This window comes from Mustelus asterias, chromosome 19, assembly GCF_964213995.1.
Source record: "Mustelus asterias chromosome 19, sMusAst1.hap1.1, whole genome shotgun sequence".
NCBI lineage: Eukaryota > Metazoa > Chordata > Chondrichthyes > Carcharhiniformes > Triakidae > Mustelus > Mustelus asterias.
In genome coordinates this window covers 34,654,206-34,681,254 of record NC_135819.1, presented here as the reverse complement: position 1 = coordinate 34,681,254, position 27,049 = coordinate 34,654,206, and the positions used below count along the sequence as shown (strand labels likewise).

The 27,049-nt window shown below is 46.3% G+C and overlaps 1 protein-coding gene across 1 annotated transcript in view; it reads left to right on the top strand.

The window, feature by feature from the left end:
- The first annotated feature begins 8,581 nt into the window (after positions 1-8,581).
- Positions 8,582-27,049, top strand: part of LOC144507478 (solute carrier organic anion transporter family member 1C1-like) — a 59,812-nt gene continuing 41,344 nt past the window's right edge. Inside the window, exons 1-6 of the mRNA XM_078234603.1 lie at positions 8,582-9,151; positions 16,099-16,240; positions 16,335-16,467; positions 17,180-17,307; positions 17,404-17,550; positions 17,650-17,748. Of these exons, the coding sequence (XP_078090729.1) occupies positions 8,831-9,151; positions 16,099-16,240; positions 16,335-16,467; positions 17,180-17,307; positions 17,404-17,550; positions 17,650-17,748 (970 nt within the window). The 5' untranslated portion in view covers positions 8,582-8,830. The remainder of the gene's footprint in view (positions 9,152-16,098; positions 16,241-16,334; positions 16,468-17,179; positions 17,308-17,403; positions 17,551-17,649; positions 17,749-27,049) is intronic.

Below are 27,049 nucleotides of genomic sequence, written 5' to 3'. Positions count from 1 at the left end.
TGCATTCTAAGCTAGCGGGAAAATGAGAATGTTTGCTGCTGCTGCTGGCAGCACCTCCAAGCTGGGATTCACCCACCTTTAGCAAGTAAAACGATGCCTAACAGGAGGCGCACGGGGCCGCCTGTCTTCACCGAGATTGGGCCGCCAATTTAAAAGGGCACCCTGCTCTCCATGTTCAGAGAGAGACCCCTCCCCATCACCATGGAAATGGTGACCCCCCCCCCCCCTACTCCACTAAAAAGGGGAGCACCACCAACCACCCAGGAAAGAGGGACACCCTACCCCCAACACTAAATAACGGATCGTTCCCCCCTCACCAACACTATGCAGGATGAGAGTGACCTGACTCCACCTCTTCAAACCGCGCCCCCCTCATCTCTCATGATCTTGTTGGCCCGATTCTGCCAGTGAAGTCAGCCTCACATCCTGGAAGGGGCACAATCGTCTGCGCTCACTTACTTTAGTCCCTTCGCCTATCGAGGTCCTCAGCAGCGAAGATCATACATGATCCCCACCTCGAGGGACCAGATGTGATGGCCTTGCTGGTGGGACTAGAGGCCGTTGAAGTCCCGAGGTGGTTGGGCAGTGCCCATGGAGGAGTGCCAGCCTGGCACTGCCACCCTGGCACCCTGGCACAGCCCACTGGGCACCGGGCGGTGGTCAGATGGGGGGCAATTGGCTAGGGCCGCAACTGGGGGGGCGGGGGGGGGAGGGTGATCGACCGGGGCAGCAATCAGGGATGGGGGTCAGGCGAGGCGGTGAGCGGGGTGGAGTGGGAGGGGGGCCGGGTGATGTCTGAGGGGGGGTGGGGAGCTTGGGGGTATGCTCTCCCAGTATACTGGGAGATCAGGCTGCCGAAACAATGGCTCCCCTAGAGCTCAGCCTCACACGCGAGCTGAGACCCCACTATCCCCTCCTCATCAGATTCACATTACAACCTCTGTATTGCACAGTATTGTGCAATATCGCTGTAATTTACATGACATACCTCGCTGAAAAAATGGGCGAGAAAACCTTCCGCTTTACACTTCGAAATCTTTTGAGAAAATTCCGCCCATGATGCCTCTTTTAAATTCCAGTATACTGGGAGATCCGGCCGCCTGTGCAATGGCACCCCGAGAGCTCAGCAGCCACTTCTCAGTGAGAATAGGCACCACCCCTCACCCTACTGGCGAGAATCACATCCTGGCTCTTTTTTTAAACTAAATGCCCAAAAAATCAGCATGATTCTCTTCTGTTTTCATGCTCGATTGGCACTTCGAAATTTTTTGGTATGATTGCCACACCAGGACTTGGTCTAGTTACATAAAGGGAACAAAAGTTGTGATCAATTAAAAAGACTGAACATCAAAACTTGCAACAAACCTAATCAAAACTCTTCTGAAATCCCAGGGGAAAAACCAAGTAAACACAAATGCATTAACTCTGTTTAGACTAACACACCATAAGCTAAAATGAGTTATTATCCTGCAGTCTCAACATGGAACTGCATCTTTTGTCAGACAAATTTATTTCTTGCAACGCAACTCCACCTCTTACATGAAACATGATATAAATATATTTCTTAAAAGGTACAGTAACATCCTATTTAGGATGATTGGTGGCTTGGAGGGCAACCTGCAGAGGGTGATGTTCCCGCGTGTCTGTTGCCCTTTTCCTCCCAGGTGGTAGAGGTCACGAGTTTGAAAGCTGGTGTGGAGGGAACCTTGGTGAGTTGTGCATTTTGCAGATGGTACACATGGCTGTTGTTTGTCAGTAGTGGATGGAGTGAATGTTGAGGGCAGTGGATCGGGTGTCAATCAAACGGGCTGCTTTGTACAAGGAGGTGTCCAGGTTCTTGAATGTTGTTGGAGCTTCACTCATGCTAGAAAGTGGTGAGTATCCCATCTCACTCCTAACTTGGTGCCTAGTAGATGATGGACAGGCTTTGGGGAGTCAGGAGGTGAGTTACTCTCCACAGAATTCCCAGCCTGCTCTTGTAGTCACAGTATTTAGATGGCTGGTCCAGTTCAGTTTCTGATCGATAGTAACCTCCCAGAATGTTGATAGTGGGAAATTTACCAGGAGATAATGTTATTTTTCTTTCTGGTACAGCTTGAAGTCAGCAAATTCTAGCAGGTGACATAAAGAAAAAGTCTAAGCTGTTTTAAAAGTACAGTAAGGGTAAAATGAGACCATTAAGGACCATAGTGGTAAGTTGTGTGTGGAGCCAGAGGAGGTAGGTAATGTCCTCAATGAATGCTTTGTGTCAGTGTTCACTGGTGAGAGAGACAATGTGGATATAGAAGTCAGAGAGAAGGACTGTAATACAATTAAAGAAACTAACATAGACAAAGAGGAGGTTGTGAGTGGCCTGGCAGGCTAAAAGTAGGTAAGTCTCCAGGGCCAGGTGAAATCTATCCCAGGCTGCTGAATGAGGCAAGGGAGGAAATAGCAGGGGCGCTGACAATAAGTTTCAATTTCTCTCTGGCCACAGGAGAGGTGCTGGAGGACGGGAGGACAGCCAATGTGGTACCATGGTTCAAGAAGGGAGGAAAGAATAAACCAGGAAATTACAGGCCAGTCAGTCTATCTTCAGTGATGGAGGAAACTACTGGTAGCAATTGTGAGAAACAGAATGAATCTGTATCCGGAGTGGCAGGGATTAATCAAGAACAGTCAGCATGGTTTTGTTAAGGGGAGGTCATGTCTGACCAGCTTGATTTTTGGAAGAGGTGACCGGGTGTGTAGATACGGGTATTAGACGTAGTCTACTTGGACTTCAGCAAGATTTTTGATAAGATCCCACATGGAGAATGATAGCAAGGATAAGAGCCATGGGATGCAAGGAAATTTGGCAAATTGGATCCAGAATTGGCTGAGTGGCAGAAAGCAGAGTGATGGTCAAGGGATGTTTTTCCAACTGGAAGACAGTGTCCAGTGGGGTTCCACAGGGATCGGTGTTGGGGTCCTTGCCATTTTTTGGTTTCTGGGATGATCTTGAACCCACGCACTCCATCTGTGGGAATGGCAGTGGGGGCTCAAGATCCGGCGAAACCCGGATATTGGGAATCTCACCGCTGAGATCAGGATTTCTGATTTCCATCACCTCTCACCAGTGCCAGAATCAGGTCCATGCCCATAACGGGTGTGAACCTGTTTTTAATACATTTTGATCAATTTAAACATAATTAAAAACCCCTTTCACCATATATTGAACCTTAGCCATATTTTCAAACCAGATGGGAACTACCCCCAACACCGCCCCCCCCCCCCCCCCCCCCCCCCCACCCCCGCAGGGGCATAAAGATGAGGCTAGTCCCCGGAGGAGAGGGACATGGCCAGGCAGTGCCCTGGCACTGCCCCTGTGCAGGTTGGCGCTATGCAAACTTGGCAACTTGTGCTGGGAGAAATGCCAGGGGCCTCATGGAGCCTCATGGTGAGGCGGGGGGAAGGGGGGGGTGTGGATCTCATTTATTTGTGGTGGTTTGGGGGAGCAGACGTGGGAGCAGTGGTGATGCCGGTGATGGATGTTTGAGGGGAGTGGGGGTCCAATACCGGAGATGTTCAGAGGGAAGGGGGTGGTGCTGGTGATGGTTGGAAGGGGGAGATGGGGGGTGGGGGGATGGGGGAAGATCAGCAGAGAGATGCTGGCCTGACCAATGGGGGAGTGTGGGTGAGGGAGCCCCTGAGAAATCCGTGGTGGGGTAGTGGGGGGGTTATCTTTAGCCCTTTAAACATGGCACCCCGATCTCGGTGCAACTGGGCTTTGCCGTTGTGTTAAGGACCCACCCCTCAAGATGGCACCGTTAACCAAAATATCAGAAGATCCAGAGAGAAAATTGGCCTATTTTTCAGCAGTGAAACACACTGGTTTTCAGCCAGACCCTGCCATTTTGCCATTTTTTGGGAAGATTCCTCCCACACTAACTGATTTCGACTTGAATGTAAGAGGGTTGATCAGTAACTCACGTACTATACAAAAATTGTGGTAAATAGTGAGGAGGATGGCCTTAGATGACATGAGGATATAGGCAGGCTGGACAGATGGGCTGTTCAGTGACAAATGGAATTTAATATGGATAAGTGTGAGGTGATGCACTTGGGCAGGACAAACAAGGTAAGGGAATACATGATGAATGGCAGGATCAGAGGTGCCTTGGTGTGCATGTATACCAGTCCCTTACGGTAGCAGGCCAAGTGGATAAAGTAGATAAGAAGGCATATAGTATACTTGCCTTTATTATCTGAGGCGTAGTTTAAGAGCAAGGAGGTTATGCTGGAACTATATAAAACATTGGTTAGGCCGCAGTTAGACTTAGAATCCCTACAGAAAGAGTCCATTCAGCCCATCAAATTTGCACCAACCACAATCCCGCCCAGCCCCTACCCCATATTTACCCTGCTAGTTGCCCTGACACTAAGTGTCAATTAAGCATGGCCAATCAACCTAACCCGCACATCTTTGGAGTGGGGGAGGAAACTGGAGCACCCGGAGGAAGCCCACGCAGATACGGGGAGAATGTGCAAACTCCACACAGACAGTGACCCAACCAGAATCGAACCAGGTCCCTGAAGCTGTAAGGCAGCAGTGCTAATCGCTGTATTGTGTGCAGTTCTGGAATCCACATTTTCGGAGGGGTGTGATCGCACTGGAAAGGGTGCAGAGGAGATTTATCAGGGTGCTGCCTGGGCTGGAGAGTTTCAGTTAGAATCATAGAATAGAATAATAGAACCCCTACATTGCAGAAGGAGGCCATTCGGCCCATCGTGTATGCACCGACAACAATCCCACCCAGGCCCTATTCCCATAACCCCACATATTTGCCCTACTAATTCACCCAGCCTACACATCTTTGGACACTAAGGGGCAATTTAGCATGGCCAGTCCACCTAACCTACACATCTTTGGACTGCGGGAGGAAACTGGAGCACCCGGAGGAAACCCACGCACTCACGGGGAGAAGGTGCACACCCCGCACAGACAGTCACCCAAGCCGGGAATCAAACCTGGGTCCCTGGAGCTGTGAGGCTGCAGTGCTAACCACTGAGTGTTAAATGTGCACTTGCGATTCAAATGCACACAGGGCTAAGAGATAGTTAGGTGGTTTGTCTTTGACCGGCACAGATGCAATGGGCCAAAGGGCCTATTCCTGTGCTGTATACTCTCGTGACTCTAAAATATGGTTTAGAGATATGTCATGACCAGCTCACAAAAGTATCGTGAGTTCAGGGGCAGAGAGAAATCAATTGCCAAGTGAGATTACAGGTCAACATGAAAGTAACCCCCTCAGATAAAAGTTCAACAGTGTTGATTCTATTTCATGAGGAAGGATCGCATTCGCTACGAATATTGAGCATACATTGTAGCTACTGAGCAACGATAACAATTCCAACCCATCTTCTCATTGTTGAGATTATTACAAAAGTTTTCAATTCATACTGAGGCTGCATTGTTGGGAAGTTTCACTTTGTGACAACCAACAAAATTAAGAAAAAATTCATTTCCCCCAGCATGCGAAGGCCACAATCGCTGAAGTGAGTGTGTGCATGCATGTGTGTGTGTACATGTGTGTGTGTGTCCATGTGTGTGTGTGTCCATGTGTGTGTGTACATGTGTGTGTCCGTGTGTGTCTGCATGTGTGTGTCCATGTGTGTGTACATGTGTGTGTGTCCATGTGTGTGTACATGTGTGTGTGTGTGTCTGTGTGTGTGTCCATATATGTGTGTGTGTGTGCTCAGGTGTGTGTGTGTCTGCGTGTGTGTCCATGTGTGTGTGTCCATGTCCGTGTGCCCAGGTGTGTGTCTGTCCGTGTGTGTCCATGTGTCCTTGTGTGTGTGTATGTCCATGTGTGTATGTGTGTCCGTGTGTGTCCGTGTGTGTATCTGTCCTGTGTGTGTGTATGTGTGCTGAGTTGGGATCAGGTGATACACACAATGGTTAATAAGTTACTGGACTTCATAGTTGCGGCTCATGTAGTCAGAGTATATGACCGAATGAGGCCTGCTGGTGCCTGTGGAAACCTTCCCCTAGCTAAACGTCATGACTTCAGGGAGGAGACTGAGAAAATGAGTTTTAAAACTCTGCTGTTTCAATCGATTCCAAAGCGACAACTTCAGGATAAGTTACAGAGACACGCACGCACATTTAACAGGAAGTTCCTTCAACGTTGCATTTATCTGGCAGATGATCACCTTGTGCACTCTTTATGCCATTCAATTGTTCAACTGTTTTGTGTTTGATTGTGTGCATCTATCGAATCCCTCTGCTCTGGCTGCTGTTAACCACTCCTGGGTGAGGTTACGGAGAGAAAGAGAAACAAAATTGACAGCAAGAAGCTGCAAACGCGAAAGCAAACATTTTGTAAGCATTGGAAAGAAAGTTCCTCTTCAAACAGAGAAACTGGTGTCATCTCTATATATCTCACAGAATCCCTACAGTGCAGTGCAGAAGGAGGCCATTCGGCCCATTGAGTCTGCACCGACAACAATAATCCCACCCAGGCCCTATCCCTGTAACCTCAAGCATTTACCCTAGCTAGGGGCAATTTAGCGTTGCCAATCCACCTAACCCACACATCTTTGGACCTCCGAAGGATAAAACACCACGGGTGGGATTTTCCGGCCCCGCTCACCCCAAAACTGGAAAATCCCACCCGAGGTCAACAGACCTTTGCACGGTCCACCACACCACCCCCACCCCACCCCTTCCCATACCCGCTACGATTCCCGTAACCTTTGGAAAGCACAAAACCTGGAGGAAGGTTGTCCTGCAATGCTGGTTGAGGAAGGATTTTGAAATTGTGCTAATTTCCTTTGGCTCACAGGCACAAGGAGGCACCTATTAAAACGTTTTTTTCACTTCAGAAAAATTAGTAAGGAACTTAGTGGGCAGCACAGTGGTTAGCACTGCTACCTCACAGCGCCAGGGGCCCGAGTTAAATTCCTGACTTGGGTCACTGTGCGGAGTCTGTGCGATGTATAAGACAAGTTTTTTTACAAAGAGGATGGTGGGTGCCTGCAACCCACAGTCAGGAGAGATAGTGGAAGCAGATATGATAGTGATGTTTAAGGGGTGTCTTGACAAATACATGAATAGGATGGGAATAGAGGGATATGGTCCCTGGAAGAGTAGGGAGTTTTAGTTCAGATGGGCAGCATGGTAGGTGCAGGCTTGGAGGGCCAAAGAGCCTGTTCAGCGCTGTAATTTTCTTTGTTCTTTATTCTTTGTTCTCCCTGTGTCTGCGTTGGTTTGCTCCGGGTGCTCTGGTTTCCTCCCACAGTCCGAAAGATGTGCTGGTTAAGTGCATTGTCTGTGCTAAATTCTCCTTTATTGTACCTGAACAGGTGCCAGAGTGTGGCGACTAGGGGATTTTCAAAGTGGCTTCATTGCAGTGTAAGTCCATCTGTGACCAATAAATAAAATTTTAAAAATACTAGTGTACGTAAATGAAACTATTAAATGGCTCAGTATAATTTAATTAAATCAACTTCAGTGATTTCAAGTGAGGCTACTCAGATAGCAGAATCAGAACCCTTATTAAGAATGGTTATTATTAATGATAAACCCATTCTCAGTGGCATTAATGAAACTACATCTAGAAATACTTTTGAATAGGAAAAGAAAATGATTCCCTCCTATCATGTTGCCTGATTGCAGTGGTTCATAGAAAGTTTGATGTTATGCAAATTAATTTTAGTGGAAGCTCAAAGCCTAACCTAGGTGGCACGATGGCACAGTGGTTAGCACTGCAGCCTCACAACGCCAGGGACCCGAGTTCAATTCCCGCCTTGGGTCACTGTCTGTGTGGAGTTTGCATGTTCTCCCCGTGTCTGCGTGGGTTTCCTCCAGGTGCTCTGGTATCCTCCCACAGTCTGAAAGACGTGCTGGTTAGGTGCATTGACCTGAACAGGCACCGGAGTGTGGCGACTAGGGGAATTTCACAGTAACTTCATTGCAGTGTTAACATAAGCCTTACTTGTGACAAATAAATAAACTTTTAACTTTACTTTAGCAAGCGCAATTTCATGCACACTTCAAGTGCAATTTTCTCCATTGCAACACAAAGCAGTAAGCCAGCCCTTGGCTTCTTGATACACGCTCCCTGCAGCCAAGGACAATAGCGCACATTCATAAAATTCAACACTTCTGCGACTCAGCAAAAGCGATAACTTCAGGCGTGAACAGGCTCAGGCAATCAGTGCTTGCTGCTGGAAGAGAAACAAAATATCCGACAAGTGCATAGTGGGGTCTGCCTGTGTCCATATGGAGAAGAAAGAGGGCAGGTTTACAGAGTCTCTGCGATCCTTAGGACTATCCAGTGAAGCAATAACCAGCCTTTTGTATTGTCTCCAGATCCTCTGCAGTTCAAACATTTTCTGCCTGTGTTTCAGATTTCTAGCATTTACAGTTATACTTCTCTTCTTCTGATTTCGTGTTGCTACTATTGTATTTTTTGGGATTCAATCCAAGTGTGAATGTAGTCCTAAGGAAGCAAATACTGGACTCATTGTTTGCCGTTTGTTAATCAGTAATGATGAAAAAAAATTGCAAAGTCTCCACAGAGATTCTTCAGCATTCTGCTTTATAGTCAGATCTCACCATTCTCTCTCTCAGGACCACGTAAACTCAGCTGAGTTAGGAGACCCAATTTATCTCCTGTTTGCAATTGTCATTGGTTAATTCAATTGTTTATTGAATTCACACTTTGTTCCCCCCGCCACGGTGCAATGCTTTCTATCGTTTTAGTTCAGCTGTGCTGTTGAGAGCTCTTCATTGCAGAGATTAGAAAACGCACGGACAGAATCGCTAGTTACTCCAGCTCAAACTGAACCTTCGCTGAAGGAGGAGATGGCTTCGCATCGTCTAAAGCTTCCCCAGACGGAGAACGCCGAACATTGTTCAGAACTTTCACCGACGGAAGAAACGTCAGATCATTTGGTGTTACCACCAATGGAGGAGAGTGCTCCACTTCATCCGGAAGCTTCACTGATGGAGGATACATCACATCAATCCGAGCCGTCAGTGATAGAGGACGCGACACGTTATCCTGAAGCTTCAGCGGTGGAGAAGGAATCATGTGTTGATGAGACAACACTGATGCAGAGTGCGCCACATCATCCTGAATCTTCAACGATTGAGAAAAGCCACTCGTGTTTTCATAACTTAAAGGTAATCTAGTGATGACCCAGATCCCTAGTGGTGTCCAATAGGAAGGATTTGTTTTACTTTTTTATTATTATTCATTTGTGGGACATGGGCATCGCTGGCTGATCAGCATTTATTGACCATCAGTGGTTAGCACTGCTGCCTCACAGCGCCAGGGACCCTGGTTCGATTCCCGGCTTGGGTCACTGCCTGTGTGGAGTTTGCACATTCTCCCCGTGTCTGCGTGGGTTTCCTCCAAGTGCTCCGGTTTCCTCCCACAGTCCAAAGATGTGCTGGTTAGGTGCATTGACCATGCTAAATTCTCCCTCAGTGTACCCGAACAGGCGTCGGAGTGTGGCGACGAGGGGATTTTCACAGAACCTTCATTGCAGTGTTAATGTGCAGTGTTAATGTAAGCCTACTTGTGACACTAATAAATAAACTTTAATTACCCTTGAAATGGATTGGCTTGCTAGGCCATTTCAGAGGGCAGTTAAAAGTCAACCGCATCACTGTGGGCCTGGAGTCACATGTAGGCCAAACCAGGTAAGGATGGCAGATTTCCTTCCCTAAAAGGCATCAATGAAACTGATGGGCTTTTTTTTCAACAATGGTTTCATTGTCATCAGTAGATTCTTAATTCCAGACTTTTTTTTCATTGAATTTAAATTCCACCATCTGCTGTAGCAGGATTCGAATCCAGGTTCCCAGAACATTAGCTGAGTTTCTGCATTAATAGTCTTGCGATGATACCACTAGGCCATTGCCTGCCCTGTGTTTGAGCTTCAAAAGATCATAGGATAAATGGGAGTGAGACCTCCCTTTGTTCAACCATCTAGGAAGGGCCTGACATCCTTCCATTATGACATTCCACTGGTTGTCAAATAACTCCAAGTCTTCTCCCACAAAAACAGATATTTATCACATTGTGCAGTGAACTTTCAGTCCTAAATTTGTCTTCGACTAGTTTAAATCTGAGTTCCATTGCTCTAAACCCACTCTTTAGTTGAAGTAATATTCTGGAGTTATCTTTTGAATAGCATTTCCTGCCTTTTATAAGATGACGTTTTAAGGAGAGGGCAGTGGATAGTGATATTGTCACTGGACGAGTAATCCAGTGACCCAGGGTAACGCTGTGATGACCAGGGTTCGAATCCCCGTCACGGCAGATGGTGAAATTCAAATTCAATAAAAATCTGGAATTAAAAGTCTAATGATGACCATTGTTGATTGTTGGAAATCTGGTTCACTAATGTCCTTTAGGGAAGGAAATCTACCGTCCTTACCCGGACTGGCCTACAAGTGACTCCAGAGCCACAGCAACATGGTTGACTTTTGAAATGTACTCTAAAATAGCTTAGCAAGTGACTCTGTTGAAGGGCAATTAGGGATAGGCAATAAATGCTGGATCAGCTAGTGACAGCCACGTCCCATGAATGAATTCAAAATAATGTCTTAGGTTCCCCCTGTCTTTAGACTTTACTCATACTTAAACAATGATAGCTGGACTTGTTGGATGTCAAGTTATGTCTACCAAGACTCCCAAATCATTTTGATTAGCCACCTGACTCTTTTCTGAATTGTCCCCAGTATTTGAATATACCCCTTGCATCTCATTAACCCAAGATGGATCCTATAATTAATTTTGGTCTGGCTATTGGATCACATAATTTGAGCATAACTTTCTCTGCTTTGTGCAGAGTGAATGTTGGACCCTTGGAGGACGAGAGGGGGGAGGTAATAGTGGCAAATGAGGATATGGCTGAGTCTTTAAATAAGTTTTTTGTGTCGGCCTTCACGGTGGAGGACACAAATAGTTTGCCAAATATTAACGATAGAGGGTTGGCAGCAGGAGAAATACTTAATACAATTAATGTTACCAGAGAGGCAGTGCTGGGTAGACTAATGGGACTGAAGGTGGACAAGTCCCCGGGTCCGGATGGAATGCGTCCCAGGGTATTGAAAGAAATGTCAGAGGTAATAGTGGATGCGTTAGTGATTATTTATCAAAACTCGTTGCATTCTGGGGTAGTGCCGGTTGATTGGAAAACGGCTAATGTTACGCCGCTGTTTAAAAAAGGAAGGAGACAAAAGGCGGGTAACTATAGGCCGGTCAGCTTAACGTCTGTAGTAGGGAAAATGCTGGAATCCATTATTAAAGAGGAGATAGCAGGGCATCTGGATAGAAATGGTTCGATCAATCAGACGCAGCATGGATTCATGAGGGGAAAGTCGTGCTTGACGAACATGTTGGATTTTTATGAAGATGTGACTAGGGCGGTTGATGGAGGAGAGCCGGTGGATGAGGTGTTTTTGGATTTCCAAAAGGCGTTTGATAAGGTGCCCCATAAAAGGCTGCTGAAGAAGATTAGGGTACACGGAGTTGGGGGTAGTGTGTTAAAGTGGATTGGGGACTGGCTATCCGACAGGAAGCAAAGAGTCGGAATAAATGGGTGTTTTTCCGGTTGGAGGAAGGTAACTAGTGGCGTGCCGCAGGGATCGGTACTCGGGCCGCAACTATTTACCATTTATATAGATGATCTGGAGGAGGGGACGGAGTGTAGGGTAACGAAGTTTGCAGACGACACAAAGATAAGTGGAAAAGTGAATCGTATGGAGGACGGAGAAGATCTGCAGAGAGATTTGGACAGGCTGAGTGAGTGGGCGAGGATATGGCAAATGGAGTATAACGTTGATAAATGCGAGGTTATACACTTTGGAGGAAATAATAACAAATGGGATTACTATCTCAATGGAAACAAATTAAAACATGCTACCGTGCAAAGGGACCTGGGGGTCCTTGTGCATGAGACGCAAAAGCCCAGTCTGCAGGTACAACAGGTGATCAAGAAGGCAAATGGGATGTTGGCCTATATCGCGAGGGGGATAGAATATAAAAGCAGGGATGTCTTGATGCACCTGTACAGGGCATTGGTGAGGCCGCAGCTGGAATACTGTGTGCAGTATTGGTCCCCTTATATGAGGAAGGATATATTGGCATTGGAGGGAGTGCAGAGAAGGTTCACCAGGTTGATACCGGAGATGAGGGGTTTGGATTATGAGGAGAGGCTGAGGAGATTGGGTTTGTACTCGTTGGAGTTTAGAAGGATGAGGGGGGATCTTATGGAGACTTATAAGATAATGCGGGGGCTGGATAGGGTGGAGGCGGAGAGATTCTTTCCACTTAGTAAGGAAGTTAAAACTAGAGGACACAGCCTCAAAATAAAGGGGGGCCGGTTTAAGACAGAGTTGAGGAGGAACTTCTTCTCCCAGAGGGTGGTGAATCTCTGGAATTCTCTGCCCACTGAGGTGGTGGAGGCTACTTCGCTGAATATGTTTAAAGCGGGATGGATGGATTCCTGATCGGTAAGGGAATTAAGGGTTATGGGGATCAGGCGGGTAAGTGGTACTGATCCACGTCAGATCAGCCATGATCTTATTGAATGGCGGGGCAGGCTCGAGGGGCTAGATGGCCTACTCCTGCTCCTATTTCTTATGTTCTTATGTGCCGTACTGTTTTCCAATCTATTTAAATATTCTCTAGAGTTGATTGCTGCTGTGCTGTGATTGGCATATCAAATCCATCTTTCTCTCTCTCTCAACCCTCCCCCCCTGATTTCCATCTATTTCTGCAGCTAATTATTCCTGGAACAGGTCACTAGTCTGTCACCTGGGGCTTATGGCTTGTGGGGCACTACATCACAGACACACGCGCAATTTGGCATGGTCAATCTTTGGACTAAGAACATAAGAAAGAGGAGCAGGAGTAGGCCATCTAGCCCCTCGAGCCTGCCCCGCCATTCAATAAGATCTTGGCTGATCTATTTTTTGGATGGCTGATCCACATGACTGTGGGAGGAAACCGGAGCACCCGGAGGAAACTCACGCAGACACGGGGCGAATGTGCAAACTCCACACAGACAGTGACCCAAACTGGGAATCGAACCCGGGTCCCTGGTGCTATAAGGCAACAGTGCTAACCACTGTGCCACCGTGCCGCCCCATTGAATTCACAGGATCTGTAAATCTGTTTTGAATTTCTGTTGTTTTGAATATTCCTGAAACTTAAAGTACAGCCCAAGGAAGACCTTGGGATCAGCAAACACCACGAGACGTTCCCATCAACTGCTTAGGCCACAATAAATTAAATGGAGATTCTGTGCTTAACCTTCTTCTTAAGCTTTTTACATTGATATGTATTGTATTCACAAGTACATAAAGACCTTTAGGGCAAAAAGATGCATTAATACATCTCTTTTCTGCCCACTATGGTATTGTACAAATTTGGGACCTGTTATTGTCCCCAATGCTAATTGACTGGAATTTCTGAATGGGTGGGAGGAGGTAATAAATTGTCAGATGATGTTGGTGCTTCTGACCTGAATTGGAGTCAATACGAGGGAGGGCTTTTCATTTGGAGTGCTATTTTTTGGATGCGGAATGGATTTATTTTGGTTCGGGTCATCATTACAATGTGGCCCATGAGTTGCCTGTGGAAAAGGTACTCCTCAAAAGGCAGCCTGACAACTGGGGGATAGGCAATTCGGCAGCTTGGCAAAGGGTGCACTGCAGCATCTTGAAGAGTAGAATCAACTGGAGTTAACACATATATCATTTTGGAGCGGTTGGCAGCGTTTCTGAAGAACCTACAGCAGCATGGACATTAAATTTAGATGCCATTCAGGCTCAAAGTGAATTTCACTGTCTTAAAAATGGGTCCCAAACTCGATGCAGCATTTCCCGATTGCAAGTGAGATTCCATTAATTTACGCCACCAATGGTTTTCTCTTGTACTGCCCAAGGTTGGTGGGATGGGGGCAAGACGTGACGGAGAGCCGGCAGAGAAGAAAATAACATTGGTAGCCCTGGCCATCTAAGGCAGGTTACCAACTTGTGCCATTCCCTGAATGATAAGCTCGAGAGGCAGCCTTCAGTTAGCCGTATCCTTCCTGTGAGAGATCAGGTTGTGATTACGCTCAAGTTTCTAGTTCCACAGTGCCTTACAACAGAGGATTGATCTACCAGCATCAATGGTGAATCTCAAAGGCTGTACCCACCAACATGCAGTGTTGCTTTGGGTTCATTCAGAGTAACCATATGGCTGGATACTGTACAGCAATTCTGCAGTGCTACATGAAGATGACACCTGGCCACTCACCTAAGATTATTTAAAGTCCCCACATCCAATTAGTCTGTGTTTTGTGAATCTCGTGCCAATCAATTTTACTAATTTCTTCCAAATAGTGGGCTGGTGCTTCATGCACTTGGGCCATTCTGGCTGAGGCTCCAAACCCTATGAGATGGCTGAAAATAAATGCGGCTGTGCTGTATGCTAATTGGCATAACAACTAATAAAACCAGTTCAAGTGGAGGATGAGAGGGACCATAGGAATGGGATTCATGCCATCAGCCCTGTGGGCCAGCAATTAGAATCATAGACTTGTAGATTCCCTACAGTGCAGAAGGAGGCCATGTGGTCCATTGAGTCTGCGCCAACTTTTATCCAGGCTTACCCCGTAACCCACGTATTTGCCCTGCTAATCCCCCTAACCTTTATATCTTAAGACACTAAGGGGCAGTTTAGCATGGCCAATCCACCTAACCTGCACACCTTTGGACTTAGGTCATGAACAATCTATCCTTCAATCTGCTTTTGTTCCATAGCCTTAGATTCAATTACTTAACAAAGAGTGTCCAAAACTTTTTCCGATGGAGCATGAGAGGAGGAGTAACAAACTAACTTCGCCCTTTAGCATTTCCTTGTCCCTCCACATCATTGCGGCATGGTGGCACAGTGGTTAGCACTACTGCTTCACAGCGCCAAAGACCCAAGTTCAATTCTGGTCTTGGGTGACTGTGTGGAGTTTGCACATTCTTCCTGTGCCTGCATTGGTTTCCTCCGGGTGCTTTGGTTTTCGCCCATACTCCAAAGATGTGTGGGTTAGATTGATTGGCCAGGCTAAATTGCCCCTTAGCGTCAGGAGATTAGCAGGGTAAGTGCATGGGATTGCGAGGATAGGGCCTGGGTCGAATTGTTGTCGGTGTAGGCTCGATGGGCTGAAAGGCCTCCTTCTGCATTGTAGGGATTCTATGAAATTCCTTTACAGAGCTTGTCTTAGGTCAATCCACTCTTTTGTGTCTGGAGATATTTCCTTGAAGACACTGAATAAAATCAAGCTTTCACTGATTGACTTAATTTGATTTATAATTGTCACATGTATTTGTATACACTGAAAAGTATTGTTTCTTGCACGCTATACAGACAAGGCATACTGTTCATAGAGAAGGAAACGAGAGAGTGCAGCATGTAGTGTTACAGTCATAGTTAGGGTGTAGAGAAAGATCAACTTAATGCGAGGTAGGTCCATTCAAAAGTCTGTTGACGGCAGGGAAGAAGCTGTTCTTGAGTTGGTTGGTGACCTCAGACTTTTGTATCGCTTTCTGGACGGAAGAAGGTGGAAAAGAGTATGTCCGGGGTGCGTGGGGCCCCTTAATTATGCTGGCTGCTTTTCTGAGGAACGGGAAGTGTAGATGGAGACAATGGACGGGAGGTTGGTTTGTGTGATGGATTGGGCTACATTCACAACCTTTTGTACTTTCTTTGATTGTTATCTTCTCTCCTTGATCTAATGCATGGGGGCATTAGTCGCTGCACCGATGAACCCCCTGTAGGCCTGTTGACTCGTGCCTTACATCAAAAGAGTCATTCGTCAACAGGAGATATACTTTAGCAAATTCCCTGGTTTAAGTGTTGAGTAATTCCTGATTTTTATCTGAGCTAATCCAGACAGAGTGATGACATTTCCTCAAATCATACATGCTATACATGCATGAAGGAAATTTATTGTTTGTGACAATATCATATTGGAAATATATTCCTGGGTGTGAATCGATGACCACTTCCTGATACATTCTCCCCCCTCCCCCGCCTGCCCCGGACATCCATTTATAAACCTGTTATATTTTTCAAGTTGTTTCTAGCAGCCTTGTCCTTTGCCTTCTTTGCGGAAGCATTATCTGGGAGCTATTTGAAGAGCACAATCACACAAATCGAGAGACGCTTTGATATACCAAGTTCACTCATTGGCATCATTGACGGGAGCTTTGAAATTGGTGAGTGTTAAATCCAGAAACGTGACAGTCTCAGTCCAGGATTGGGATCAGTTGCGGTTATCATTTGCATTTGTTGGTTTTTTTTTGGCTAAAGGGAACCTGCTGGTGATTGCCTTCGTGAGTTACTTTGGAGCAAAGTTTCATCGACCGAAGCTAATTGCCATCGGTTTGATACTCATGGCCACTGGAACATTTATAATAGCTTTGCCCCATTTCATCATGGGACGGTGAGTTTCCAAAACCAAGTGTTCATAATTTCTCTCGATTCTGTGAAGGAAATGTTAAGGGTGTTAAGTATATTAAGGGTGGCACAGTGGCACGGTGATTAGCACTGCTGCCTCACAGCAAGAAGTCTCACAACACCAGGTTAAAGTCCAACAGATTTATTTGGTAGCAAAAGCCACACAAGCTTTCGGAGCACCGCTCCTTCATCAGGTGAGTGACTGGTTTCATCACTCACCTGATGAAGGAGCGGCGCTCCGAAAGCTAGTGGCTTTTGCTACCAAATAAACCTGTTGGACTTTAACCTGGTGTTGTGAGACTTCTTACTGTGTTTACCCCAGTCCAACGTCGGCATCTCCACATCATGGCTACCATCGACGCCTCACAGCGCCAGGGACTGGGTTCAATTCCCAGCTTGGGTCACTGTCTGTGTGGAGTTTGCACATTCGCCCCGTGGGTTTCCTCCGGGTGCTCCGGTTTTCTCACATAGTCCAAAGATGTGCGGGTTAGATGGATTGGCCATGCTAAATTGTCCCTTAATGTCAGTGGGGACTAGCTAGGGTTATGGGGATAGGGCCTGGGTGGGATTGTGGTCAGTGCAGGCTTGATGGGCCAAATGGGCTCCTTCTGCACTGTAGGATTCTATGATTCTAAGTATATTGCTAGAAGTGCTATTTGATATATCAATGTTAATAAAAACTGTCAACATTTGCACAGCTATGAATATGAATCAGCAATTAAATCTTCGCACAACTCTACGTCAAATGTGTCCATGTGCTCAAGAGAATCATATGATGTGCAAATTTCAGAATCCCTGCAGATGTCAACACTAATACCTAAAGAGGGCAAGTAAAGTTCTGTCAGATTTTTGAACGGTTTTATTGTTTTATTCTATGTTGTGGCATTCTTCATTTTACTGGAAGTATGGATTTGTCGCTCAGGTTGTGAAAATACAGGCAAATCCTCTCTGTGGATATTTGTATTCCTTGGAAATGTCTTGCGTGGAATTGGGGAGACGCCAGTTATACCTTTGGGTGTCTCTTATCTCGACGATCATGCCAAGCAGGAGAACTTTGCCTTCTACCTGGGTAATTATGGATTTTCCGAACGAGTACGGTTTGTACATTTGGAATAAGGAATTTTAGTGTACTGATTGTTTTTAACTGAATAATCCCATTGCACTTTAGGATGTATGTACACAGTTGGACTCTTGGGACCAATATTCGGCTTTGTATTGGGATCCTTCTGTGCCAGTTTATTTGTGGATATTGGATTTGTTAGCTCAGGTAAGGACTGTGAGCATTTTCTAACATTTCATAGAATCATAGAATACCTACAATGCAGAAGGAGGCCATTTGGCCCATTGAGCCTACACCCGACAACAATCCCACCCTGGCCCCATCCTCACAACCCCTACTAATCCCCCCGACAACCCCCTAATACTAAGGAGCAACTTAGCATGGCCAATCAATCTAGCCCGCACATTTGTCAGCTGACTGGCTTTCCAATGCAGAACGCCTCACCTTCCAAGTTGAAAAGGAAGACAACTTTCCACATTGAAGATGTAGCGTGATGCAGCTGCAAATGAGAAGGCACCGGATAGGCTGGGGAGGCATAATTAAAGTGGGAGGAGTCTCGTATATGGTGAGACCAAACGGTTTATGCTTTAGAAAATGCAGCTGCCACAAAACTGGTAAGAGGTCTTTTCATTCTCTAAGGTAAAGTCACCACAGCCCCAGATGGCCATAGGCTGCACCCCCCTTGAGGGGGAGAGTGGTGGTGATTTAACCTGAGGGCCTCAGGCAAGGTTGAGCCATCATGAGTAACTTCAGCCAGCACAAGAATTGAACCCATGCTGTTGGTATTTCTCAGAGTCGCAAACTAGCTGTCCATCCAACTGAGCTAAACCAGCCCCATTGTTTAAGCAAAACTTTAAGGCATCTGTACAGGGAGGTTCTTGCAACAATGCTGGAGTCTCGCAAGTCAATTTTGCATATCTGCAAACAAAATCTAGTTTAAAATGAGTGAAAGTTTCATTTAAAAATAAGAAATTAAAGACTTGCATTTATATATCGCCTTTCACGACCTCAGGATCTTCTGAGGTGATTTAGACCCAATGAGGTCCTCATTGAATTGGTGGCCTGTTGTAATGTCGGAAGCAAGGCAGTCAAGTTGTGCATAGCAAGATCTCACACTCAACAATGTGATCATTACCACATCACCTGCCGTTTGTTGTTTGAGGGATAAACATTGGCTGGGACACCAGGAAAATCTCCCCGTTCTTCAAAATTGTGCCACATCCACCTGAAAGGTCAGAGGGGCATCATTTTATTGTTTTTTTAAATTTGATTTGATTTATCATTGTCACATGTATTGGTATAAGGTGAAAAGTATTGTTTCTTGCACACTATACAGAGAAAGCATACTGTTCATAGAGAAGGAAATGAGAGAGTGCAGAATGCAGTGTTACAGTCATAGCTAGGGTGTAGAGAACTTAGAGCAACTTAATGCAAGATAGGTCCATTCAAAAGTCTGACAGCAGCAGGGAAGAAGCTGTTCTTGAGTCGGTTGGTACCTGACTTCAGACTTTTGTATCGTTTTCCCATTGGAAGAAGGTGGAAGAGAGAATGTCCGGGGTGCGTGGGGTCCTTAATTATGCTGGCTGCTTTGCCGAGGCAGCGGGAAGTTTAGACAGAGTCAATGGATGGGAGGCTGGTTTGTGTGGTGGATTGGGCTACATTCACGACCTCTTGCAGTTTCTTGTAGTTTTAGACAGAGCAGGAGCCATACCAAGCTGTCATACGACCAGAAAGAATGTTTTCTATGGTGCATCTGTAAAAGTTGGTGAGAGTCGTAGCTGACAGGCCAAATTTCCTTAGTCTTCTGAGAAAGTAGAGGCATTGGTGGGCTTTCTTAACTATAGTGTCGGCATGGGGGGGACCAGGACAGGTTGTTGGTGATCTGGACACCTAGAAGCTTGAAGCTCTCGACCATTTCTACTTCATCCTTGTTGATTTAGACAGGTGAATGTTCTCCACTACGCTTCGTGAAGTCGATGACAATCTCCTTGTTTTGTTGACATTGAGGGAGAGATTATTGTCACCGCACCAGTTCACCAGATTCTCTATCTCATTCCTGTACTCTGTCTCGGCATTGCTTGAGATCCAACCCACTACGGTCGTGTTGTCAGCAAACTTGAAAATCGAGTTGGAGGGGAATTTGACCGCACAATCATTGGTCAAAAACAGCACTGGAGTGTTAACCATAGAATTTTGTGCTCAAGACCAGAAGTGGGATTTCAACACACAACCTTCTGTCTGAGAGGCAAGTGTTTGCCAATGGAGCCCATTAAGGGCCATAAAAATACACAATTGTGTTTACATTTTCTTATTCCTAAGTGCTTCTTCTATTCCTTTTGTTCTGATATCTGAACTTCTGGGAGTTTTGTGCTCACAATTTCATATCGGTAATTCCAAACATGTTTCCAGGTCTCCATAGCAACTACAAAGGTTGCCTCACATTAGATGTACCTGGCATATACTGTATGGTGGGCAGCATGGTGGCACAGTGGTTAGCACTGCTGCCTCGCAGCGCCAGGGTTTGATTCCCGGCTTAGGTCACTGCTTGTGTAGAGTTTGCACATTCTCCCCGTGTCTGCGTGGGTTCCTCCGGGTGCTCCGGTTTCCTCCCACAGTCCGAAGGACGTGCTGGTTAGGAGCATTGACCATGCTAAATTCTTCCTCAGTGTACCCAAACAGGTGCCAGAGTGTGGTGACTAGGGGATTTTCACAATAACTTCATTGCAGTGTTAATGTAAACCTACTCGTGGTACTAGTAAAAAAAAACTTTACATAAGGCAAGAATCACTGCCACAACCACTTCTTAGGGTGGCACAGTGGTTAGCACTGCTGCCTCACAGCTCCAGGGACCTGGGTTCAGTTCCTGGCTTGGGTCACTGTCTGTGTGCAGTTTGCACATTCTCCCATGCCTGTGTGGGTTTCTCTCTGCATGCTCCGGTTTCTTCCCACACTCCAAAGATGTGCAGGATAGGTGGATTGGCCATGCTAAACTGCCATTTAGTATCCCGGGATGTGTAGGTTAGAGGGATTAGCGGGATAAATGTTGGGATTGTGCAGACCCGATGGGCCGAATGGCCTCCCTCTGCACTTTAGGGATTCTATGAATTTGCCTACAATCCCATCTGAGCTGGACAAAGTTGGGGGTTGGTTGGGGGGGCTCTTTTGACAGGCATTCCCCATGTTTTAGTACAGGTAAATGCTGAGCGATAATATCTTGGGAGTTTTCCCTTGGCTACCAAACTATTCTCCTGATGTGCTTCATGTCCTCTCATACACTTCCTCTCGCAGTTAAAGGCCTATTTAAAGGGTCGGTACTTATCATGTGGACAGTCACAAAATTTAATGCAACAAATCTTACAGTTCCATTTAATCATGCAAAGGACAGGAATTGGAGGAGACAAAATGGCCGCATAACTTTTATAAATATTATAAGTAATATTTTGCAGGAACTATGCAGTTATAGTCCCACGGTCCTTTTCTTTTCCAGTAACCCTACAAAGCTTTTCTATATATCCGATTGCCTTTTGAATGTTACGATTTAATCCATTTCTTTAACCCTTTCAGGCAATATATTCCAGATCACTCCCTGAGTTTAAAAATAAAGGGTGAGATTCCCCGGCCTCCCAGCCACATGTTTCCCATTGGCGGGAGGTGGCGCATTGTTTGCTAGCAGCGGGATTCTCTGGCCCCGCCCGTGTCAATGGGAATTCCCACTGATATCAGCCCATGCTGGCATGAACAGCCAGAGAATTCCAGTCAAAATCTCATCTCCTCTTTGGTTCTCTTGCTAGCTCTCTCTTTCCACCAATTGGCTGCATGATGTTGCATGATTTACTGCAGCTGCTTTTGTGGTTGTCTGGGTCAATTTCTGGGAATTTCTAACATTACTGTGAGCGCAACCTCACCACACAGAGTGTTCAAATTCCCTTCCAACTCGATTTTCAAGTTTGCTGATGACACCACCGTAGTGGGTCAAATCTCAAACAATGATGAGACAGAGAATAGGAATGAGATAGAGAATCTGGTGCGGCAACAATAATCTCTCCCTCAATGTCAACAAAATGAAGGAGTTTGTCATTGACTTCAGGAAGCGTAGTGGAGAACATGTCCCTGTCGACATCAACAGGGATGAAGTAGAAAGGGTCGAGAGCTTCAAGTTTCTAGGCGCCCTAATCACCAACAACCTGTCCTGGGCCCCTCATGCCGACACTATATTTAAGAAAGCCCACCAACGCCTCTATTTCCTCAGAAAACTAAGGAAATTTGGCACGTCAACTACGACTCTCACCAACTTTTACAGATGCACCATAGAAAGCATTCTTTCTAGTTGTATCACAGCTTGGAACGGCTCCTGCTCTGTCCAAGACCGCAAGAAACGACATGAATGTAGCCCAATCCATCACATAAACCAACCTCTCATCCATTGACTCTGTCTACACTTCTCGATGCCTCGGCAAAGCAGCCAGCATAATTAAGGACCCCACACACCCCGGACATTCTCTCTTCCACCTTCTTCCGTCGGGAAAAAGGTCTGAGGTCACATACCAACCGACTCAAGAACAGCTTCTTCCCTGCTGCTGTCAGACTTTTGAATGGACCTACCCTGCATTAAGTTGATCTTTCTCTATACCCTAGCTATGACTGTAATGCTACATTCTGCATGCTCTCATTTCCTTCTCTATGAACGGTATGCTTTGTCTGTATAGTGCGCAAGAAACAATACTTTTCATTGTATGTTAATACATGTGACAATAATAAATTAAATCAAATCAAATCAAAGAAGAACCATCACCACTTTCTCAGGGAGGGTGAAACATTGCCAGCCTTGCTTGCGATGACTGAAATCCCAAAATATATCTATACATAGAGTTGAAAATAAAACAAACCTTCCCCTTTAAATGAAAGCGTTAGCCCTTTAACAACAGCTGCTGAGGGGTTAGTGGTGCTGTGGCAGTAGACAAAGTCCCAATGCAAGTTCCAGCATGGGTCAGAAACACGTGGTGAACATTCAGGGCAGAATCTTCCAGCCCTTCCCACCGGTGGGATCATCCAGTCCCACCTAAGGTGACACCTCCCCATCCCCAACCCCTCCCGGCAGCAGGACGGGCAAGCCACACAAAACATCATAGACAACGGCAGGTCTGGAAAATCCCACCCATAAGTAGCTTGTCCTCAGAGGTCGCAGGATGTCACCATTCCCAAAATACTGTGAACACAATATTTGATGTGTCAATCTAGATTTAACAACCTTGCGCAGTTGAATCCAGCCTGTTTGATGCTCCTCCTAAGTGTGACTGATTGATGCCCCCCCAGCTGGCAGAATGTTTAAGATTATTCCTTAGAGAGCAAGTTCTGTTTGGAATCTTATTTGAAATAACGCGACCAAATAAAATATACTTTCAGAGCTGACTTTTCGGAATAACTGGCTATCGTTTTGCATTGTGCTGTGCTACAGGATGGTAAGATGTGGTAATCAGCTTTGAGTCCCCTACCAACGCCCCATCTCAGTTGGGCAGCACGGTGGCACAGTGGTTAGCACTGCCGCCTCACAGCTCCAGGGACCCGGATTCAATTCCAGCCTTGGGACACTGCCTTTGTGGAGTTTGTGTGTTCTCTCCACGTCTGCGTGGGTTTCCTCCAGGTGCTCCGGTTTCCTCTCTTACTCCAAAGAACGTACGGGTTAGGTGGATTGGCCCTGCTAAATTGCCCCTTAGTGCGTAGGTTAGGGGCATTAACTGGGTAAATGCACGGGGTTATGGAGATAGTGCAGGGGGTGTACCTGGGTAAGATGCTCTGTCAGAAAGCTGGTGCAGAATCAATGGGCCAAATGGCCTGCTTTTCCACTGTAGGGATTTTATAATTCTAAGATCTGTGCCACTTGATGAGACGTTCAGCAGGCACCTAATTCATGTTCAGCGCGAGAGGAAAATGAAGGAATTCAGTCACCAGGAGAAGGGTTGGGGGTTGGCACATTCTCCGGGGCCCGGGTTCCAAGCCTCTCTCTGCCTAAGCATGCGAAGAGGCTGAAGATCATGGACAAGGGCATGGGAATAAAAAATAAGCAAAGAGATTGTTATGTTTTGTAATGATTTAAAGGCAAAACCACTCATAAGGGATTGCGCAAACATGTTAGAATCATAGAATCATATAGTGCAGAAGGAGGCCATTCAGCCCATTGAGACTGCACCGACCACAATCCCACCTAGGCCCGATCCCTGTAATCCAATGCATTTACCCGAGCTGGTCCCCCTGACACTAAGGGACAATTTAGTATGGCCAATCCACCTTACATCTTTGGACTGTGGGAGGAAACCGGGGCACCCAGAGGAAACCCACGCAGACACGGGGAGAATGTGCAAACTCCACACAGACAGTGACCCAAGCTGGGAATCGAACCCAGGTCCCTGGAGCTGTGAGGTAGCAGTACTAATCACTGTGCCTTCATGCCGTGTTGTGGGGTCATTTATTTAAACTATGCACATGAGAACATATATACCTGAATAGGAAGCTTAAAGATATCAGAGCAGGTTGTGTTCTGCTCACAGGTCAGAGTGAAACTGAGATGAAATCACATGACACACTTCCCTTTTAATGATGTCATGCTGCTCTCCCTTAAGGCAGATTGCAACAGAGATGAACTCGCAGGAGCTCTGAGCTGGCATGTGCCAACAGTGAAATTGATGCTTGCAGTATTATTGCTAGCAGTTATTCATAGAGATTACTCCCTTCCAACCAAATAAAAACTGGGGATTGTGTCCGTGCTTGGAACTCGCTTTACCAATGGAAATATGTGGTGAGTTTGAAGTGTTTGACAGCGAGTGCTTGATGCTGCTGTCAGAGAAAGCAAAGTGACACAAGTGACGGCAATATTATGTTATTAGTGTTCACAGTAAGAAGACTCACAACACCAGGTTAAAGTCCAACAGGTTTATTTCAAACCATGAGTTTTCAGAGCGCTGCTCCTTCATCATCTGCTCCTTTGTCAGGTGAACAGACTCACTTGGTGAAGGAGCATCGCCCCAAAAGCTCGTGATTCCAAATAAATCTGTTGGACTTTAACCTGGTGTTGTGAGACTTCTTACTGTGCCAACACCAGTCCAAACCCAGCATCTCCACATCATCACTGCGAGTGTTCATGCAGTGCGTATTCAGATAATATTGCAGTATTCCAAATGCGGCCAAACCAACGTTCTATACATCTGCAACGTCAGACCCCAACTTTTATACTCTATGCCCCGTCCTATAAAGGCAAGCATGCCATATGCCTTCTTCACCACCTTCTCCACCTGTGACGGCACCTTCAAGGATCTGTGGACTTGCACACCCAGGTCCCTCTGCGTATCTACACCCTTTATGGTTCTGCCATTTATCGTATAGATCCTCCCTACATTATTTCTACCAAAATGCATCACTTCGCATTTATCAGGATTGAACTCCATCTGCCATTTCTTTGCCCAAATTTCCAGCCTATCTATATCCTTCTGTAGCTTCTGACAATGCTCCTCACTATCTGCACGTCCTGCCAATTTTGTGTCGTCCGCAAACTTACTGATCACCCCAGTTACGCCTTCTTCCAGATTGTTTATATAAATCACAAACAGCAGAGTTCCCAATACAGAGCCCTGCGGAACACCACTAGTCACAGGCCTCCAGCCGGAAAAAGACCCTTCCACTACCACCCTCTGTCTTCTGTGACCAAGCCAGTTCTCCACCCATCTAGCCACCTCCCCCTTTATCCCATGAGATCCAACCTTTTTCAGCAGCCTCCCATGAGGGACTTTGTCAAACGCTTTACTAAAGCCCATATAGACGACATCCACGGCCCTTCCCTCGTCAACCATTCTGGTCACTTCTTCAAAAAACTCCACCAGGTTAGTGAGGCATGACCTCCCTCTCACAAAACCATGCTGACTATCGTTATGAGTTTATTTCTTTCTAAATGCACATACATCCTATCTCTAAGAATCTTCTCCAACAACTTCCCCACCACGGACGTCAAGCTCACCGGCCTATAATTACCCGGGTTATCCTTCCTACCCTTCTTAAATAACGGGACCACATTAGCAATCCTCCAATCCTCTGGGACCTCACCTGCGTCCAGTGACGAGACAAAGATTTGCGTCAGAGGCCCAGCGATTTCATCTCTCGTCTCCCTGAGTAGCCTTGGATAGATTCCATCAGGCCCTGGGGATTTGTCAGTCTTTATATTCTCTAACAAACCTAACACTTCCTCCCTTGTAATGGAGATTTTCTCCAACGGTTCAACACTCCCCTCCGAGACACTCCCAGTCAACACATCCCTCCCCTTTGTGAATACCGACGCAAAGTATTCATTTAGGATCTCCCCTACTTCTTTGGGCTCCAAGCATAATTCCCCACTTTTGTCCCTGAGAGGTCCGATTTTTTCCCTGACAACCCTTTTGTTCCTAACGTATGAATAAAATGCCTTGGGATTCTCCTTAATCCTGTCTGCCAAGGACATTTCGTGACCCTTTTTGCCCTTTTAATTCCCCATTTGAGTTCTTTCCTACTTTCTTTGTACTCCTCCCGTGCTCCCTCCGTTTTTAGCTGCCTGGACCTAACATACGCCTCTCTTTTCTTTTTGACCAGTCCCTCAATTTCCCTGGTTATCCACGGTTCTCGAATCCTACCCTTCCTATCCTTCTTTTTTACAGGCACATGCCTGTCCTGCAGCCCTAACAACTGTTCCTTAAAAGACTCCCACATGCCAGATGTGGATTTACCCTCAAACAGCTTCTCCCAATCAAGAGCTGCCAATTTCTGCCTAATCCCACTAAAGTTAGCCTTCCCTCAATCCAACACCTTACCCTTGGGACACCACTCATCCTTTTTCCATCACTATCCTAAAGCTAACAGAATTGTGGTCACTATTTGCCACATGTTCCCCTACCGAAACTTTGAAGACCTGACCGGGCTCATTCCCCAGTACTAGGTCCAGTATAGCCCCCTCTCTAGTCGGGCTATCTACATATTGTTCCAAAGAACCCTCCTGTACGCATTTTACAAATTCCTCCCCATTCAGAGTCCCAGCTCTCAGCGATTTCCAGTATATACCAGGGAAATTGAAGTCTCCCACTACAACAACCCTATTTTTCCTGCACCTATCCAGCATCTCCTGACATATCCGTTCTTCCACTTCCCTTGGGCTGTTGGGGGGGCCTGTAGTACACCCCCAACATAGTGACTGCGCCCTTCCTGTTTCTAAGCTCCACCTAGAGTGACTCGTTACACGACCCCTCTGAATTGTCCTCCCTCTGCACCGCTGTAATATGCTCTCCAACTAATACTGCTACTCCCCCACCTCTTTTGGCCCCTCCTCTGTCTCGCCTAAAACACTTGTACCCCGGAATATTCAGCTGCCAGTCCTGTCCCTCTTTCAACCAAATCTCCGTCACCGCAACCACATCCAAATTCCTCGTGAGCATTAAGGCCCTAAGTTCGTCTGTCTTACCTGCTACGCTCCTTGCATTGAAGTATAAGCACTCCA